Source organism: Peromyscus californicus, unplaced genomic scaffold (genome assembly GCF_007827085.1).
Source record: "Peromyscus californicus insignis strain IS unplaced genomic scaffold, ASM782708v3 Scaffold_22__1_contigs__length_63687245, whole genome shotgun sequence".
NCBI classification, from domain to species: domain Eukaryota; kingdom Metazoa; phylum Chordata; class Mammalia; order Rodentia; family Cricetidae; genus Peromyscus; species Peromyscus californicus.
The window spans coordinates 8,108,114-8,127,693 of NW_026294525.1; the positions used below are offsets into that span (position 1 = coordinate 8,108,114).

The 19,580-nt window shown below is 48.6% G+C and overlaps 1 protein-coding gene across 3 annotated transcripts in view; it reads right to left on the bottom strand.

Annotated features, from left to right (window-relative positions):
• Positions 1–5,090: 5,090 nt before the first annotated feature.
• Map3k4 (mitogen-activated protein kinase kinase kinase 4) overlaps positions 5,091–19,580 on the bottom strand; it is a 95,419-nt gene continuing 80,929 nt past the window's right edge. For all 3 annotated transcript variants that reach the window (XM_052750845.1, XM_052750844.1, XM_052750843.1), the window contains 10 exons: positions 17,296–17,396; positions 16,692–16,772; positions 15,319–15,510; positions 14,297–14,367; positions 13,260–13,376; positions 12,384–12,543; positions 10,393–10,515; positions 9,887–9,993; positions 6,916–7,095; positions 5,091–5,595 (listed from right to left, as the gene is read on the bottom strand). In XM_052750845.1, coding sequence (XP_052606805.1) covers positions 5,575–5,595; positions 6,916–7,095; positions 9,887–9,993; positions 10,393–10,515; positions 12,384–12,543; positions 13,260–13,376; positions 14,297–14,367; positions 15,319–15,510; positions 16,692–16,772; positions 17,296–17,396 — 1,153 coding nt within the window. In that variant the 3' untranslated portion in view covers positions 5,091–5,574. The remainder of the gene's footprint in view (positions 5,596–6,915; positions 7,096–9,886; positions 9,994–10,392; positions 10,516–12,383; positions 12,544–13,259; positions 13,377–14,296; positions 14,368–15,318; positions 15,511–16,691; positions 16,773–17,295; positions 17,397–19,580) is intronic.

Below are 19,580 nucleotides of genomic sequence, written 5' to 3' on the forward strand. Positions count from 1 at the left end.
TCCTAAATCATAAAGGCAAGTGTCTAAGCACGGTTCTTGGTGCAATGCCAAGCTGTTCTCCAGAGGATGAACAGGGACAAACCAGGCTCCGCTGCAGCCTGCTCCTGGTTAGTACTGAGGCTGTGGACTGACTAAAAGGCTGAATTAGCTGCCTCCTTTGAGCTTTCCAGTGTCTAGAAGCACTTCCCATGGCTGGTGAATAAAGTCTTCACTGGGCACGGCTTTCAGTTAGACCTTTAAGATGGCCACACTCCACATGCCCAGTAGACAGTGTTGACATTTCTGACATCTATGCTATGTTCAACATTCAGGAGGTCAGTGGTGGGAATACAGTGAGGGCCGTTTAAGTCCTAATTCCTTCAGGTTTCTAAAATGAGTCAAATTGTATACATACTGCTTTCCCTTTCTATGTTCCCTGGAGATGATTTTAGCCAGGTATTTGTCAACCACCCTAGGACATCTGGCAGTCCCCCAGTGGGGTCTGAAGGGACATTCTAGCCAAGCCCTTGCAGGAGATGAGGAAGAAAAGCTGAGGATACATACAGTCCAGTGGCTCGGGCTCTCCAAGCGAACAGCAGGAAAGCTGCAGCCTGCTCCGTGCTGGAGACAGGCCAAGGGCCCGGGGAGGCTGGTGCAGCCTCCTGTACACACGTGGATGGGGCATAGGCCGTGCTGCTCTCTAGCCTTGCCTATCAGGGAAACGAGACCCAGAGCAGGAGGACCAGGGTGAGGTGTGATGTCAGAATGAGGTGTTCTGGGTGAGCAATGGGTCGCTCAGGCTGGGGTTACTGGGACCCACCATAGCCAAATCTCTAAGGAAGAGGACCCGGGAGGGGACACTGGAGGGGAGAGGGGGATGAACAGGCTTTAAAGCTCATTTGTGACAGCATTCGGGCAAGTCACACAATGGGAAGCGGTGGTGCCTGCCACGGAGGCAGGCAACCTGACTTTCAGCCGAGTATCAGACAGAATGCAAGGGTACCAAGAATGTGTGCTGGGCTTTCAATATAAAAGACGATAACGAGGCTGCAATGTGCCATAGCAATCTTTTCTTACTGCTTTACTGAGCAAAATGGGCTGAGCAAAAATAAGGTAAGTGGAGTGTCCAGAAGACAGAATTAAGAGGCCCAGCTTCAATGGCTGGGATAAAACAAAACACAATTTTACGGAACATTCTGATTTGAGAAAATGGGGCTGGCGAGGAGGCTCAGCAGGCAAAGAAAGGTTCCTGCCGCCAAGAGACACCAGTTCTCTCAAGCCCTCCTCTGACCCCGTACTCCGCAGGGCCACACGGTCCCCGTTTGCACTCTCTACTGCTGTACAGCTGTCCTCGTGCCATACTGCAGTGCACAGTGGCTGCCACCAAGCCCATGTGACCCGTCACCCAGACTTCGGCCCCTCTGAACCACTACAGACAGCTCTGGCCACGCGGCTCTGCAGAGCGTAATGGCAGCACCTGGAAGGTGCCATCTGAACAGCCGTGGGGCCTGTGTTACAACTGACTGTCCTCACTTGGAAGTTACCTTCAGACGCAGGCTTGATCTGTAAACTACTAACCAAAGTAGCCTGGTGGGTTATTGTCACCAGCACTTCATCCTTGCCATTTTCTAGCCTTACACATTTCTGAAAGATAGGTAAATGAAACCCAAACCACAGAGAAAGAAAGTAACAATAAACATCACCACAGAAGACAGAAATTATGAGAGAAAACACTAATGAAGCCAGAAGTGACCGACAGGCTGGACAGACCTTTATCTAAGCAAAGAAAAAGAGAAGACAGATGGGTAGGCTCGGGAGCAAGCGACAGCAGCCACACAGACACCAAGTGTGACGGACAGACGGTGAACGGCCATCTGCCGAGAAATCCCACAACTTGTGAGACTGAGTGGAAATTTTAAAGTCGATTCCGAGAAACTTAAAACAGCCCTCCACAAAGAGAGGTCCAGCCCCAGCGGGCTTTGTGTGAGTTCTACCCAGGACACAAAAGATGAAGGAAAACACAGCCTACACCACCTCAGAGAAAATGGAGAAAAGGAGATGTCTAATTCACTCAAGGAAGGCTACACCACCCTGACAGGGAGCCAAAGACAGCCCCAGAATGAAAACTACAGAGCAAAACCATCTGAAAACACAGAGGGGGAAAGTCGTTGTCTTCTCACAAATACCATAAATGGGCTGGAGAGGTGGCTCAGCGGTTGAGAGCACTGGCTGCTCTTCCAGAGGACCCGGGTTCAATTCCCAGCACCCACATGGCAGCTCACAACTGTAACTCCAGTTCCAGGAGATCTGATGCCAGTGCACATGAAATAAAGTTAAATAAATCATTTTAAAAAATATATAAATGAATGCAGGGATGTACAAAAGGGACAAAGTCAAGTGCAAATTAGATTTTACTCCAGAAAGGAAAACTGCCCTTGTGTCTGGGCCACATGTCTCCGGATATGGATGGAGGCCACAAAAGCAGCCACTACAACTTTCAAAGGAATTCAGCAAGGTCACACGATAAAGGACTGAAACACAAATTTGCTAGCTCTGTATCCATCTGCAGTGAACGGCTGAATGTGAATTAAAATGTATTTCCATTCACAGCACCATGAAGAGAGAGCCACAGAGGAAAAGCCTCTAGCAGAGAGATGGAGCTGGACCCCTGAATTATTATTTGACACAAAAGTTAACTGAAAGAGAGGGAGGCCTAATTTAAGAGCTAAAATGAACTGTTGGGCCCGACAGTGGGCACAAGCAATAAAGAACAAGATAGTGAATGGGCTTCTAAAAAAATTAACTTTTTGGTTCTCACAGACACTACAAAGAAAATAAAAGACAAGATAAACCACAGACAGGGGGGAAGACACCTTCACACCACAGATTAGGTAAAGGAGGTTTACTCAAGAGCATGTTAAAAAAACTAAACACTTACAACTCAGCAAGATGGCAAAGAAGCTAATTCTAAAACTGGCAAAATACCTGAACAGGCATTTCCCTAAGGATGAGGCATGAGTGGGGCCAGCAAGATGGCTCCGTGGGTAAAGGAGCCTGCCACCAAGTCTTATGACCTGAGGACAATGCCCCGGGATCCTTATGGTGGGAGGAGATTACTGACTCCAGCAATTGTCCTGTTGTCCACACGTGTGCTGGGACAGACAGACACACACACACACACACACACACACACACACACACACAGTGGATCTATCTACATATCTCGAGAGACAGAGAGACAAGAGATACACGAATGGCCAGCAGGCACTGGGATCCAAATTCTCACCGTCATTAGAGAAACACACACCAAAACCACAGCGAAGCCCGCTTCACCATCACTGGCAGGCAAGGCCACTGTGGAAGAGTGTGTCAGCAGGGAGCGGACAGGGACCAGAAGCCTCACAGCTGCTCCAGGAGGAAATGAGGATGCAGTCCCTTCGGGAAAGCTCACAAGTTTCTGAAAATGAACACAGACTGACCACACAGCCCAGCACTGCTGTGGGGCACACATGGGCTGCCAAGAGGGTGCCCAGAGAAATTCAGAGAAATAGAGCTTAAGCTTTCAGGTGTTTACGCAGAGAGTGGATACAAATGGTGAGAAAGGAAGTTAGCTCAAGTTATTTATGCTAAGATAAGAGCCTAAAAAACAAGAGATAGTGTCAGGACATAAACAACTTGTAAATAGGGTGCCCTTTAAAATGATTGGTTTGTTCCTTCACCCCCTCCTAGGGTTTGGAGGTTTTCTGATATAAAAGGAGCTTACTGCCTATCAATAAACAAGTTCTTGCTTGACTTGACTCCCCGCTGCGTGTGACTGTCTCCAGGTAAGGGGGAGGCTGGGGAATGGGGCGAGCGGGGGTGGGGGTGGGGTGGGGGTGGGGGTGGGGGGCGGCGCGGCACTTGCCTTTCCTCGGTTCCAGGCCACGTCTTCATAGGTGACCTAAGTTCCCTGTGGGGCAGGTCCCCACACACTCCCATCTCCTGAGACACACAAAAACGTCCACGCAAATACCTGTGTGTTCAGAGCAAATATCCCAACAGGGGTGCAGTCCACTGCCCATCCACACGCGCACAGATAAAGAAAGCAGGCGGCACGTACGTACGTACAGCGGGACAGGGCTTTGCACGGAAAACAAAGACGTGCTGGCACATGCTCCTGTCGTGACAACCTTGGGAAAACACCAGGTGAGAGGGCACAGAGACCACCACGCTATAAGATCTTAATTAGACAGAATGCCCATGGTGGGCAAATTCCAGGCAGGAAGTAGCTTAATAGCTGCACATGGACAGGAGGGATAATGGGAAGGTTCTAAACTAGACTGTGAAACAGTTCTACAGCTCTGCAACTATGATAAAACGGACTGGAGCGAACCCTTTACATAACGTAAATTATAACTTAAAAGATTACACAAGAACACTTTAAAATCCTAACAATCTGCATATCCTAGTCGGCATTCTCTGGGCATTCATCTCTTGGAGGAAGAGACCAGGAACACTTGGGAACCCAGCTGGGGTTGGCTGCTTTGTGTAGGGAGGAAGTTTGGGATCTAAAGAGACTTGGGGAAGCTTTAAGGTCAAGAAATGAAAAAGAAACAATAAAGAGAAATGCCATTGACGACAAAACCCGGCTAGTTCAGAGTCCTAACTGCTGAGAGTCGGGTTATGCTCTAAAAAGACGCTTGCTTATCAAGAGATCATGCAGCACTGTCCCTCTGCCCCACGGTCCCCTGCCCCACGGTCCCCCGCCCCAGCTTCCACACACCCAGCAACACCCGAGCTCCAGCACAGGACGAGGTCCCAGCCCCCGCTATGGATTGCTGACTGTTCTAAGAGCCAAGCATGGCCCACCGTCATCATTAGCATCCCTTCGCTTGTTGGCAAGCTGGCAATCTTAAACACAGTGATACGCCGTCATCTGCAAACGCAGAGCCACGCTCAGGGCCACCCTGAGACGCACAAGCTCACACGCTGCAGGTGGGACACACCGGGCTTGGTGTCCCGCTGGGTAAGCTTGCCTGTGCCCTTTCTACTGAGGAACACAGAGCCAAGTGACAGACCCCTCCCCCACATCCTGCTAGCTCTTAAACTGCGAGCCAGTAAGAGACGCTGACTTAGCTTTCCTAAAATAAACCATTTATTGAAAAAGAACCTTTTCTTCAGTTTCACTCATGAGCCTTTGAATAACAAACCTGCAGCTTGTCAACAAGGAGGTTTCACAGTCAGAGCACTCAACAAACGGGAGATTAAAACGAGGTCCTGGACACCTGACAACACTACATGTTCTCTTGAACCCCAGAAGCTCAAAGACACGACACTAATGTCATGGTTCTCAGTCCCGTGAGGGACGGAGGTGACGTCCGTGTACAGTAGTAATGGCACTTAACACGCAGCTTCGTTAACCTCCTCAGCACTGTCCCTCGAGGGTCCTGTGTTCCAGCGGATGACGGGAGCAGCAGTGAGGCGGTCACCTGGGCAGGCCTCAGTCTCGGAGGTTAAGGAGGCTGGGCTGCGCTCGGCAGTCTTCATGTAAATATTACATACAGTAGTGACCGGGGGACTCTGTCCACACACTACCAGGCCACGGGCTGGTGAGTGTCATTCTTCGTCGGTGCAAACCTGTGAGGAAGCAAGAGAAAGCTGAGTCCCTGATGGTGCAAGCATGTTCATGGGTGTGCCCGTGTGCCTATGCTCGGCTCCGGCCCACAGGCGAGGCCTAGTAGTCCCCGTGCACCAGCCCCGACATGTGAGGAAGCCTCGGGACACAGACAGATGGCAGGTCTGCTCTCAGGCTTCCCTCCTCAAATGTATAATCCCAGGGCAACACAGTTCATCTATTTTACAGCTAAGAACCCCTGTTCCTTCATTACCAGTCCACGTGCAGAAGCCCATGCTCCACCCTCTGGCCTTCCACCAGGGACTCCTGGGCAGAGTCCCGCTATGCCGCTCAGCGGCATGTTCTCATCACCGCTACCACACTCCTGACACGTGCCCAGCAACACGTACCCAACCTCTGTTACAGTCCACTGTACTGTGGCAATCTCTTGACCGCCAGCCCCAAGCGAGCAAACGCCCACCTAAATCCCAAGCAAGTGTTTCAAACAAACTTTGAATTGACCTTCCCAAAGAGACCGTCAATGCCCAGACTGCCCCTCAACCTGCTGCCCTTTGGCTCTACCGTGGTAGAGGCAATCTTCAAGACTCAACAAGCTGGAGGATGGGGCCACCCTAGACACCTCTAACCTGCTCCTCAGCCAGGGCCATTCCAATTCCTCAATATGGCCAAGAGTCACACTCTGCCAGCCAATCCTCAGCCTGCAGTGTGGCTTCCTTGAAGAACCCTGGCTGAAGGGCCATCGGCCAAATTCTGCTTGTTAACTGACCCCTCTGTGCTGCTCCTGCATCTTTCCCAGCCTCATCTTCCACCACTTCCAACACCCTGGGCTCCCTCCTACCTCACTCACACAGAGCTCCTCAATGGCTGTACCCCCATCAGCCTCTCCATGCCTGACACCTTGTCTGCCCTTCCTGCCTAGCCACACCCTCTCAGAGTCTTCAGGTTTCCAGTTCCAAATCTTCAGTCCCCCTACAAGTCACATACACCTTCATCACGGCTCTTAACACAATACCAGGTCCAGGCTGACCACACATCTCAAGGGCAAGAACTGTGTTCATCTCTTTAAAATCCACTCAACCATCTCAAGTGTGCTTCCAATGTCCCAACGGATCGTGTAGAAGGGCCTCAGTGAACATTTATTAGCTGAAATCCAATCTCTGATACATTAAGACATTTAGTTCCTGTCCACTTTAGGACATTCACTTCTTGTCTATTATAGATATAAGTATTTTATATTTAGGTTTCCAAATTTCTTGTGCCAGATGCAAAACTGAACTTAAGTGTTTAACCCTGAAGAGGGTAATTTCAGCAATTGGCCAAACCTTGACAAAAGCGTGGTCGAGGAGCTGGCTGGCTGTCCACCTCATCTTTGGGTCACTTTCCAGGCAGTGCGAGAGGAAATCCTTTCCTTCCGGGCTTAACCTTTCAGGGATCGGTGGTTTGTGTCCCATTCCCACTTTGTACATAATCTGAAAGTTGTGTTCATACTCATGCCAAGGCCGCTGTAAAGACAGGAAAGAACCAGGCTCAGCATTACGCGCTCACAGAGTCAGATGCTCAGTCCCTCCTCAGGTGCGTCACAACTGCAGCTATCAGGGCAGCGAGAGGCCACACGGTATCTGTCAGAGAGTCGGTCGACACACATGAACAAGTGTGACCCTGCTCCAGTGAGACTGGACACAGGCGGCCAGCTACAGTTGAGAGCTAGTTAACACACACACACACACACACACACCAGGTAAGCACGCCTGTGCTCCAGTGAGACTGACTATGTGTTAAACACAGGAGGCCAGCTACACTCTGCCTGCTGGACTGGGATGTACCATTAGTTTAGTGTAACCTAGAGGCTGCCACCACACAAATGAGATGGTCAAACTCAATAGTTCTTGACCACTTTGTTGAATTATGAAAGTTCCATCATCACAAACCTTATTTGTGACTACAGTAAAAAGGAGATTCCGAGGACTGAACTAGGTCTATATGCACCCTAATTTACATATTAGTCTTCAGTTCTTGCTAACATGTACTCTTCAGCCCACCTGACTTGACAGCCGTCACGTCCATCCTTCCACTCCGATGCTGAGAGAAGGGGCAGCATTCACCCTCACCAAGTTCTCACTGCCCACTGCTCAGCAGCTGCAAGGGAGGCTGGGAAGGAGCCACTGTCTCCTAAGACTCGGGCTTCAGGTCTTGTGCTGCACAGACGACACCAGACAGCAGCCACATGCTACACGCATGTCTGTGTAATTACTATCAAAGGTATCACACATTTGTGCAGCTACTCATCGGACTCATCGGCAGGGTCTTCATCAGAAGCAAAACCCTTGGTTTCAGGTGAAGTACATTTAAGTTTCATCAGTACAAAAGCAGTTCTCCAGAGTATTCTTCCATTTTGAATTTTTGTCTGAAGCGTATGTCTTGTTTTCTCACACCTCTCTCAGAGTGAATATCATACTTCTTATGTCATTCACATGCTAAAAAAATTAATTTCACTTTTGAATGTACTGTTCTGGTGATAATGGAGATGATCATGTGTTTCTTTATAACAATCAGGCTTGCTTTCTTAGTGCAGTTTAAGGTAATAGGAAACTTGACCATAGAGTGGTAGGACCCCACACACCCCAACTTGCCTTTGTCTCCCCATAATTTTTTACATCTGGTGAATCAATGCCTACACTGTTGCTAATGAGCATCTACCATTAGGGTTTACGTTCTGTCTCGTATATTCTGTGGGTTTAAAAGTGTGATGAGAAGCCATTACGTGCAGTGGTTTGAATGTGAACTGCCCCCACGGGCAACTATGTTTGAACGCTTGGACCCAGCAAGTGGCACTGTTTTGGAAGATTGTGGAATCTTTAGTAGGTGGAGCATTCATAGAGGAAGTAGGCCACAGGGGGTGGGATGCGAGTGGGGTGAGGGGTGATCTCCAGGTTTTATAGCCTGGTTGGTTCCACATCCTGCCCCCTCCTTCCTGACTGCTGGTATGATGTCTCCCCTAAGCTGTGCGTTGAAGGTCTTTGTCACCACCATGAGAAAGCCACTGATGCACTAAGGAAGAGTTTCATCATCCCAAGAATCCTTTCCTCTCTTTATTTCCTACTCTTCCAACCATGAACTTTGGTCTGTTCTGAAATAGGGTCTTGCCATGTAGCCCAGGCTGGCCTCAAACTCATGACCCATCTACCTCAGCTTCCCAAGTGCTGTGATTACAGAGGTGTGTACAGCAAGCCCACAATCACGGAGCCTTTTTACTGTCCTATAGGTCTGCCTCTCAGTGTTGTGAAGAGCTCACACAGTAAGCAGCCTTTGTCGAATGGCACCTCTCGCCTCTTACTCCTGTCTTTCCAAGGACCCAGAGCCCGTTTCTCTCTGTGAGTAATAGTCACCTGCACGGATGTGAGACGTTTGGCCGGCAGACCACTGGGGAAGTGTCGTTTGCTGAGCTGTATCTACCGCAGGCACCTTAGCTGTTCCAGGCTTGGGTACTGAGTAAAGCTGCCGTTAGCATTCACGCGCAGGTTTTGTGTATATGCAAGCTTCGGACGTCATGTGTCCTTTTGCAACTGCACACTCCCTGTCTCCCTCTCTCACCCCCAGCCCAGCATTTCTTTCTCACTCTCCTATTAGATTTGTTTCCTGCCTTCTCTACTGCTTATCCTTAAAGTCTCATCTGCATTCTCACAGGACCCTTTCTAGTTTCCTGGCATCTATATCCAGCCACTCCCATATAAATATGTATATATTAAAATTAGAAGCTAAGATTTGCATATGAGAAAGAACAAGTGATATTTATCATTCTGAACCCATGCTGTCTCAGTATTTTCTGGTTCCATCCATTTTCCTGCAAACTGCATGATTTCCTTTCTCTCCATGGCTGAATAATATTTCACATTTTCATTATCCTACTCATCTGTTAGGGGCCACCTAAGCTGATTCCGTTTGTTGACACTGTGAATAAAGCAGTGGTTAGTTATCACACATGGTTATCAGTCACTCGGACTGTCCTCTCCGTTTGTCGGCACCGCTGTCAAACATCAGGTGGCTATTGATGCGTGGGTTTATGCTCTACTTCAAAGCTGAAACTTATACATTCCCTAAGAGCTCTCTATGATGTGTGCCTTACAGACAGGTGTTTCTCAGTCTGTCATTTCCCTGAATCTTACAGTGCCTTTTGATTGGCCTCTTTAATCTCTAACGAGCTCGAGGAGGAAGGTATCCACTGCACTTATGATAAAACTTCAGTTTTGCGCTCGACCTACGAGGCGTCTTCCTCCACATGCACAGCATGCTTACCTTGCCAGTCACCATCTCTATGACGACACACCCCAGACTCCAGATATCTGCTGCACGTCCATGGCCTTCTCCTTTTGCCCGGGTAATAACTTCAGGTGCCATGTAAGCTTTACAGTCAAACACGGAGATAGCAAGGGTTAACAGCACAGCAGTATGTATTAACAGCACCAAGCAGTCCATTAATCCTCAGCAATGTCCTTCCCCCAGTTACAGGCAGCCAGTGCTGAAAACTTGCACTCCCAAGTCAATGTGATTGACATTTTAGGACAAAGTTCTCTTTTCAAAAGCAACTCTGAATGTCAACATTTCCAATACATTGTATTCTCACTGAAAACAGGAAACTTAACCTGACACCAAACCAATCAATAACAGCAAGTGGTTACCATGAAGCTGTGGTGACTTAAATGAGCACAGCTTCAGTCCCCAGTGTAAACCACCAGATGTCCCGAGAGGGCAAGAGGCCTTCCTCAAGTCAGAGCTCAGCGGCCAGCTGGGCGAGTCCTCACCTGCTGTCCCCAAGGTGCTGTTCACCTCTCCAGGCATGGTCTGCGTGTTGTTTTTAAGCTTTACTGAGCATCCAAAATCTCCCAGTTTGATGAGTCCAGACGACGTAAGGAAGATATTGGCACCTAAACAGAAACAGTCAGTTGCTGAGCAGGCTCTGAAACGCAATGTGGGTACCTCACAATGTTTCCACGGTCATCCAAACACCTAAAAACTCCATTCACAAACTAAGTAACAGGAAGTTTTGAAATTTCATTTACCATGTGCAACCACAGGAAGATTTATGGACCACAACTATTGCAAATCAACACTAACTGACATCAAAGCAGACACATTATGAATTGAGAGACATAATTCATTAAAAACTCGGACATACTTATAGAGAGATTTAATACAAAATCCAGATGTGTGTGGCAGTCAATGAACTCTGGGACTGTTTGCTGTGGGCAGTTTCTCTAAGAGAAAGGAAGTATAAAAGAGAACCTGCACACACTGAGGACTTTAAGAGACACACACTAAGGCCACTTCTGAGCCCATTCTAACAGTAACTGAGAAACAGTACTGTCTACTTTCCATTCCAACATTCCTACAAGCAACACACACCTGTATCAACTCCCACTGGGACCTGGGGTTACTGCTCATATCTCAGGATAGCCTAGATCATTACAGGCACGACAGTACTGCTGTAATTAAGTAATATAATACACTTTACAAAGTACCACTGTATCATGCTGGACACTCAGCTACGCAGTGAGCTCCTGACACTATCCATTGTAACAGCTAGAGCCTCCCAGAGGCAGTCTTAACAACGGACCGCACCGTGGCCATTTTGAAACTGTTCTCTGTTCTTAGCCATGTTCAACTACAAAGCATTGGATGAGGACACCCATGAGCTAAACTGATTTTAGGGCTCAGAGATTCCGCCATGAGGATGTACAGAAATGGAGTGTGGTGTGGGAGGCAGGACAACTGGTTAAGGGCTATGACAGCTAAGCAAATGCCCAGACTGACCCAGCAAAGCCATGTGGCAGACAGACAAGGCAGCCATCAGGTTGGCACAGGCTGGGGGATTCAGGGTGAGATACCCATCAGAACATGAACAATCCTCAGGCCCAGGCCAAAGCGGCTTCCAGTGTAACCAAGGACTTCCCAGAAAGGGAGTCTAGTCCTTGACCAGAAGACATGTCTCTCTTGATTAACTGTGTTTGGGCTAACCTCAGAGTACAGGACAGGGGAACTCTGAGCCAATCAGGGGTGAAAGCAGTGTCCTGCTCCAACTGTCTCTCAGACTCCTCCAAAAGGTCAGAGTCATGGTGTGGCTCAGACACTTACAGTGAGAGTCCTGAAATGGGGGTACAGCTGCTCTCCTGAGACAGAAAAGCATGGCGTAGACAACTTCTTTTCACTTCCAAAGCCACAGCTGTGTGCACAGCTTCACAGGCAGTTTGGATTCACACTCACTTCATGCACTTACAACATGCATTTGGGCGGGGCGGTGGTGGCGCACGCCTTTCATCCCAGCACTCGGAAGGCAGAGGCAGGAGGATCTCTGTGAGTTCGAGGCCAGCCTGGTCTACAAATTCAGCTCCAGGACAGCCAGGACCACACAGAGAAACCCTGTCTTGAAAAAACAAAAACCATGCATTTGGACACGAATGTCCAAAGACCTTGACACGGGTTAGGCAAGGGAGCTTTGTCACAAGTGTGTCCAAGCAGACTGAACTACACCTGAAGCAGCAGCACGCTTCATTTCTTCCAGGAAACCGATGTCTAACGTCGCTGCACAGGTGACAGCGAGGACTTTCTACCCACACATGGACACCCGGGTTTGCTGCCATTTCCAGGCACAAGGCCCACTTGAGAAGCACTTAAAGCAAAGGTGCCTCCATCCACCGGAAGAAGTGACAGGTGGGCACGGGAACAACCACCGCTGAACCTACCATGGGCTGGACCCCAGGAGACCAACTGCCTGTGGAGGCCAGGTGAGGTGTACCTTTGATGTCTCGGTGAACGATGCCATGCTCGTGGAGGACGTTGATGGCAACTGTGATCTGCTTGGAATACAGCCTGATGACATGCTCCTGAAGCCCTAGCCTCGACACTTCCTCTAACGTGCCCTCGTCACAGTACTCCATGAAGATGTACATTTCTTCCTGGGGAGGGGACAGAACAAGACTTAACGCTTTGAATTTCCTTACATGAACACTGGGAACCCCAGGGCCTATTCTGAGGAATCCGAGTTCCTCCTGGTGGGGTGTGGACTCCACCCTGAGTGCTGAGGGAGTGGTACAGCTGTGCCTGACTCCCCTGCAGGGGACTGCCTGCCTCTTGTCTGGGATTGTTCATCCTGAGACTATCTGCCTGCAACCTCTGACAGGGAGTAACAGCCATGCCTACAGGTATTATCAAGCACTGAAACATCCCTGTCAATCACATCCCTGTCAATCACAAATCCATTACTGAAAACACACGATGATCAACCCCCGGCAGCTCTGGCTCCTCACCAGCACGCTGCAAGCTGTCCTCCTCCTCTGTCTCATCACTCAACACGGGTAATCTTAGGTCTCAGGTTGTTCCTATCCCATACAGGCTTATCAAACCGAGAGAAGAGTGAGTGTCTAATAGCTGTGACAATCAGCACAGCGTCTGTAAGCGCTCATGACATCGGGCTAATGACACAGTCTGCAACTTAATTTCAGGAAGAGGCCCTTCCTGGAACTCAGAGAGAAGGCAGAAGTGACGTAGCCATGGAGGTTTCCTGACCATCGGGCAAAGTCTCTGTGCTCTGCAATGAGAAGAGCTGTGCTGTGGAACGGCACTGTGCTGCGGCCCGCTGACTCCCCACACGATGTGACTGCAGCCGGCTTACTCTGTGAAGTTCCACGCCAAAGTACCGAACGAGGTTGGGGTGCTTGATGCCTTCAAATATCTTCAGTTCATCTGCGGTTTCCTTGATAGTTTTATGGTCATTCGGCTGAAATCGAATCTGGAGAAAGAAAACTGATCACTGTGGATACTTGGTGAACACTGAGGGTGGGAAGCTGTCTCCCGACATGTCAGTTCCTAGACTACAGGACCAGGGCCAGCATGCCTGTGACCTGGTCTTTTGATTACCTGCTGACTTATAGTTAGCTTGGCAGCCCCGACTACACACGGATCTGACCAGACTCCACAAGAGCGAGACCAGGCAGCCCCTGTGCTCACCCCTCAAGTTGCAAAGAGCAAAGTGATAAACATGTGTGATTCAACCACTTCACATTATCTACATACTCAATACATTTTATAAACCATATGTAATGATGATAGCAATTAAAATTTATAAACATTAAAACGCAAGGGGATGATGATGTATTTGGTCAATTTAGAGCAAGGAACAAACCACCGAAGTTCGGAGGTGACTGATGGCTCTGCAGCTCAGCCTGTCACCAACGCCCCCCACCCTTAACCCCCAATACCCCCAGTCACCCCTAGTTCCCACAGTCTGTAGCCCTCTAGTGGTCATTCCTCAGTTTCCCCCTGCTCTTGCCCATCCTCAATTCTTAAGCTTATTGTCTTTTCCTCACAAACATCCACTGGGTGCTAGTGGCGGTTCCATACCCTAAGCTTTCCTCAAGGTTCCCAAGCCACCTCCACAGGGCAAGCCTACCCGCTTTGCATTTCAATTACTTGAGACCCCATTCTCTGAAAGTCCTTCCTAGGGCCATCAATCTTCCACTAAGTTAACTCAGGGTGGCTGCCACCTGGTCCCAAATGTCAAATGCTAAAACTCAGGACCCAGGCCAAGGAACTCATGACTCAAGAGTCCTGGGGCCAGCTGTATGCACAGGGGCCATAAACACAGTGGCCTTCCTAAACCTAAATCACCCAGATTTATCTGACCCAAAGGCCCAAGGAACCATGACTCACCTCCTTCATGGCCATCAGCTCCCCTGTGTCGACGCTGATGCAGGTATACACTTTCCCGTACTGTCCCTCTCCTGCCAACAACACGAACAGACCAGTCTTCCAGTCACTACAGGCAGTTGTCAATGCAGCTTACAGCAATCTCTAACTTCGGACGCATGGACAGAGCTACCGTTATGCTCGCTCTAGTTTGCCACGTAAGACCAAAGCAGTCTCAGTGTTCCCTGGTACCCAAAGTCCTGGGCAAGCATGTCACTGCACACGGCCTACCTGAAAATATCACTGTGACAGAGACAAGCTCTGGGAAATCACAGGACAGCTATGAAGGTAAATAAGTGGCCCGCTCTTCCAGATCCTTCTGAGCCCTTGTTCCCCTCAAGAGGCCTGGCCTGGGACTGGGGCAGAAAGGAGTGGCCAACAGCATTTCTAGACCCTCTGGCCACACCGCCACAGGGCCTCAAGTGTGAGGGCGATCTTACCACACTGCTCTGGGACACTAAACCACGGAATCAATTACTGAAGGAGATCAAGAGCTACAGTGAAGACGTTTTATAAATTATTTGACTGTTTGGTCCTAGATAGTACATATCTAGTTTCCTGGGCTCCACCAAATTCTTACGACTGTGTTTGCCTCTCAGACTTAAAGTTTGAGAGATAAATGCATTTAAGTGGGTCAAGAGTCTGAGTTAATTCCACCTAGAAATCAATTGACAGGGCAATATTTTAGGGGGATAAAAAAAGGGACTGCCCTGTCCTGATTTATTTCTAGTCTCTTTTCAAATACTCTTGTGAGAATAAAAGAACACAGACAAACAAGAGGGCAAAATTTCAGTAATTCTCAAATGGAAACTGACGGAATTATTGAGCAAAACTAGTCAATTTACTGAACTACCTGAAAGTCTTTTCTCAACTTTCATTTTCTATTGTTCTCTAAACACAATTTAGAAACCAAACATCAAAAAGAGTTATCTACAAAACACTGGGAAGAGAGCTGCTTCCCGCGGGGCAGCCCTCGGCTTCCTCACCGATTTTGTTTCCTCTCTGCCACTTAAACGTCACCTTCCTCAACCCGACGTGCATGACGTTGTCATAGGATTTAGGGGTATCGCAAACTTGACCAATGATGTTCTTTCTCCTCATTTCTCGATACCGCCTCTCTTCAAACAGCCGGACTGACTTCTGGATAGCTTCTATGGGCCCCTGCTTAGAGGCAGAGTCTGCGGAGAGACATGAACTCATCAGTCCCAGGATGTGGGAAAGCTGGTTTTCAAGCAGACACAAAGAAAACAGCACGCATGATCTCCGACGACATCCATTTTCCTCACATGACACAATTTCCTTCTTAGCCAGTGCATGGTATTCCATGCTATGTGTACGCATGCACACACATATGTGTTATATTTTCTATCACATCTTCTGCTGATGGACACCAGAGCTGATAACATTCAAGATTGTCCAACTATCAATGGGCTACAACTGTGACTTAATAGTGATTGAGAGCTTCAGCTCTGTCCAGCAGACAAAGGGATCTTTGAAGATCTGGATGGCTGTAAGGTTAATCTGAAAAGTGGCATTCCCAAAAATTTATGTTTTAATTAGTTTATTTTGTTCTCTTCCTTTCTACATTTAAAAAAAAAACCTGGAAATCTAATAGTTTCTTTTACCCAAATATACTACACACCAGGTTTGCCTGGACGTTTTTTCACAACCATGAGGCTGTAGACCCCACTGTGGAAAGATTTCTTAAACACCAACGAGCCTCTCTCCAGAAGACGTGGACTTTAGTATGTCACTGGGAATTGCAGCTTTTCAGAGAATGCCATAGTCCTAGCGGTTCCCCATTTTACCTGACCACCAAGTACTTGTTTTCAAAAGCAGGGCAGAGTCCCGGCCACCACCGTGTCCAGGGGAACCACCGTTGTGGGTGGGCTCAGGTCCTGAGTCTCTCCCTCAGTACACGTGAATCTACACAGGGCCTGACAGCTGTTGACCCACGTTCTTTCCGCCGCCCCACTCTGAAACCCTATGTTCATCTAATACCTCCATACGCCCCAGTCACTGTCCTGGAATTCTAACCAACCCCCATTTCTCCCCTAATGCAGCAGACAGAACAGTTTCCTCATGGTAACTCCCACCAGCCACCGTTCCTTCCCCCAGTTTCTCAGCCTGAAGACAAATGCTTACATTCACAAATACAACATCCAGGGACTATGCTGCGTAAAGGACGAGCATGTCCAAAGGCTCTTGGAATTTATTGTGAAAAACAGAAACTGTCCAGAAAGGCCATGGCAGCAACTAACGAGGTCAGAGGGACCAGTGAGATCACAGATGTTAACAGGGGAGACCTAACGACTCAGAGCCTAAACAGCATCCATCAACAGTGGCTCTTCTCTCATACCTTTGGTCTGGCTGATGAGTGTGCGAAGTTCCCAGCTTCTCCGTGTTGATCCACTCAGGTCACTTCGGGGATACGCTGGCTCTGTAGGAGAGGTGTTCATACAAACTAAGATTTATGAAAAAACTACACTCTGCTGAATGGAAACAATCACTGCCAATCTGCTCCTACTGCCGACTCATTCCTAGTGAGTCTGATGTCTCCACTCGCTCCTAGAAAACGGCACTTAATGAAGCAACTGTTGCCGCGTTTTGAACCTTCCACAAGCAACAGACAACAGAACACATGAAGACAACATTCTGGGGACCCAGTCTGAGAGGCAGCTTTGGGGGACTGCCTCCGTATTACAACAAACACATAACATTTGAGTGTCTCTAAAGCAAGGAAGAGTACTGGAAACTTAAACCGTCAAGAGGGATATTGTTTGGAAAACACAATGAAGAACACTTACAAAATGCAAAGCGGTACTGAAAGGCCAAGGTGGCCAGGCTAAGCCTCTCCTGAGGCTTGCTGGTTCCCCACACGTCCTGTTCAAGGACATCACAACTGGCGAACTAAGATAAAAACAGGGTGCTGGTGGAAACCGCACCGACACTGTGACACTCACCGTCTCGCTCTTCCGTGGGGCTTGAGTGCCGACTCAGAGACCTGAACTGTAACTCTGCAGCTATGGATGCCAAGCGATCGTTTTCAGGGACGCTGGAACCCCTGTTTTAACATTGAAACAAACAATAACAAAAACAACTGAGCTATCAAGTCAGTGGAGTGTAAAATGCAAAAGTCTATGAGATTCTTCTAGAATCCCGATGCCCAACAGGACAGTACTGCCTGGGGGATCATGGCGGTCGGTGTCTGCAGACACTCGTGACTGCAGACTAGGAGGGTGCAGCTAGCATCCAGTGGGCAGAGGACAACACAGAGGTAAGCCCCACAAAATCCATCACCCAAACAAACAGAGCAGCCATTGAGACAGGGTCTCCCCAGGGACTGACTGTAGGGTCTTGGCCCCCAAATGTGTTCCTTCTACGTTAACAACAGACACACGAATAAAGTTCGTCTAATTAAACAGCAGTGCACAGAAAGCTCCACAGTTTAAGCCTAGCATGGAGAGGGGTATTAACCAAATCCAGTGATACTTAAGGTTGCCAACAAATCCTATTTAAATTAACTATAACGAGAGCACTGAAATCATTACATGGCTGAAAAGACTGCAGATGTCTAGCAGTAAGAAAGGAGCGCCAATGATTTCTCAAGCAGTGGCAAGCAGCTGGAGAGAAGGAGACCAACGTGTTAGAGAGGTTAGTCAGCTGCTTTCCGACAACCAGGCGAGATGTTCACAGGAAGAATGAGCTACGGGGTAAGGCTCTGACTAAATCAGGAAGTGTTAAGCCAGAGTCCACGGAACCCAAGACCACATGAAAATGGGATCCGCTGCTTAAGAAGTTGCTGCTGTGCGTGCGCAAGTGTCCAGAAGTGCGGAGCCTCTGAGCAGGCCTGGGCAGCACGGTCACTAGCCACGGCCTCGGCGTGGCCGGTCTGTGTACATCCCATGTGGGCAGCACTGCTGCTGCCTGTGGCTCCTTGGATCAGCTCTGGTGGCACTTGAGGGCCAGTCCACTGACAAAAGGGAGGCCACACAGTCCACTCCTAAGCAGGGCCGTATCTGGGAGGCCACGGGGGTCACCTGGTGTCTCTACCTCCTTGCTTCCCTGAAGGTGAAATGAGTCAATTCCCTGACTTTCAGAGATCTTTGCGAAGGTAAACGGCAAGAAGTGTCCTAGAAGAGGTGGTGTGTTTGTGAGTGGGAGGTGGGGGTAGGGGGGAGGTGGGAATGACAAAGTTTGCCGAGTCTGTGGGGTGACAACCAGCTTGAAGCACGGGCAAAAATGAACAGGCAGTTCTTAAGCATCACTGGAAGCTGGCTCGGGCAAGGCTAGCACTGAAAAATGTTTTGTTTTCAAATAAATAATGAGAGAATTTAAGCCTAGAATAGCTACTTCCAAGGTCAACAAAATAAAATTAAAATGTCACTGAACACTATGGGCTGATGTTAGTGTTTCTGGGGCTCCCATTTTCAGGCCCATGCTGTCCCATGACTTGGGTTCTCAAGCATACACTGAGCCCCTTGGGACACTCCTAGGATGGCCACAAAAGGGACCAGTGCAGGCTTGGGCTCCCACATGCCTCTGTGGGACTTTGCTTGTTCCATCGATGTTCACAGACATATTATCTCAAAGCAAACTTTGTTACTTCGCATTAAAAAATAAGAATAAAAAAACTTCAAAACTATGCTGCTACTAAAGCCACCAGTGGTCAAGTGGATCTGAATTAAGACCCTGACCTACACAACGCTACAGAAAGATGCTCAAAAACTGCTGCTGACGGGCAGCATAAGGTGGGTGCAGGGAAAAGCTGGCTGTGGCACACCAGGTGTCCAAGGGCAGCTCGGCAGCCTTCTGGAGGCGGCTCCGGAGGAGCATGTGAGATGCAGACGCAGCAGCGGGGAAGCTGGGCCCCGAGGCAGTTAACGGTCCCTGCTTCCCTTGATTCTGCACACATCACTGTAACCAAAGTCTAGGGAGCTCCTGTGGCGAGATGGAAGCAATGCCACGAAATCCTCCAAAATTAAAAACCAGCAGTAAATGGGAGTTGCCTTTAATACTTATTTTATTGTTAATGGATTAAGTTGTAAAACATTTAACTTTTACGGCAATAGACATTTATGACTAAAAATTAGGAATATTAATTATTTTAACGAGTAGCAACACTAGAAATATTTACAGGACTTTTAGACTGGTGTTAAGGTCAGTCTAAATCGTTTAGTCTTCTGAGCCACAAAGCCTTGTCTTCCTGCTTCCATACTGCTTCATCCTAGACACTACGTATGGCACT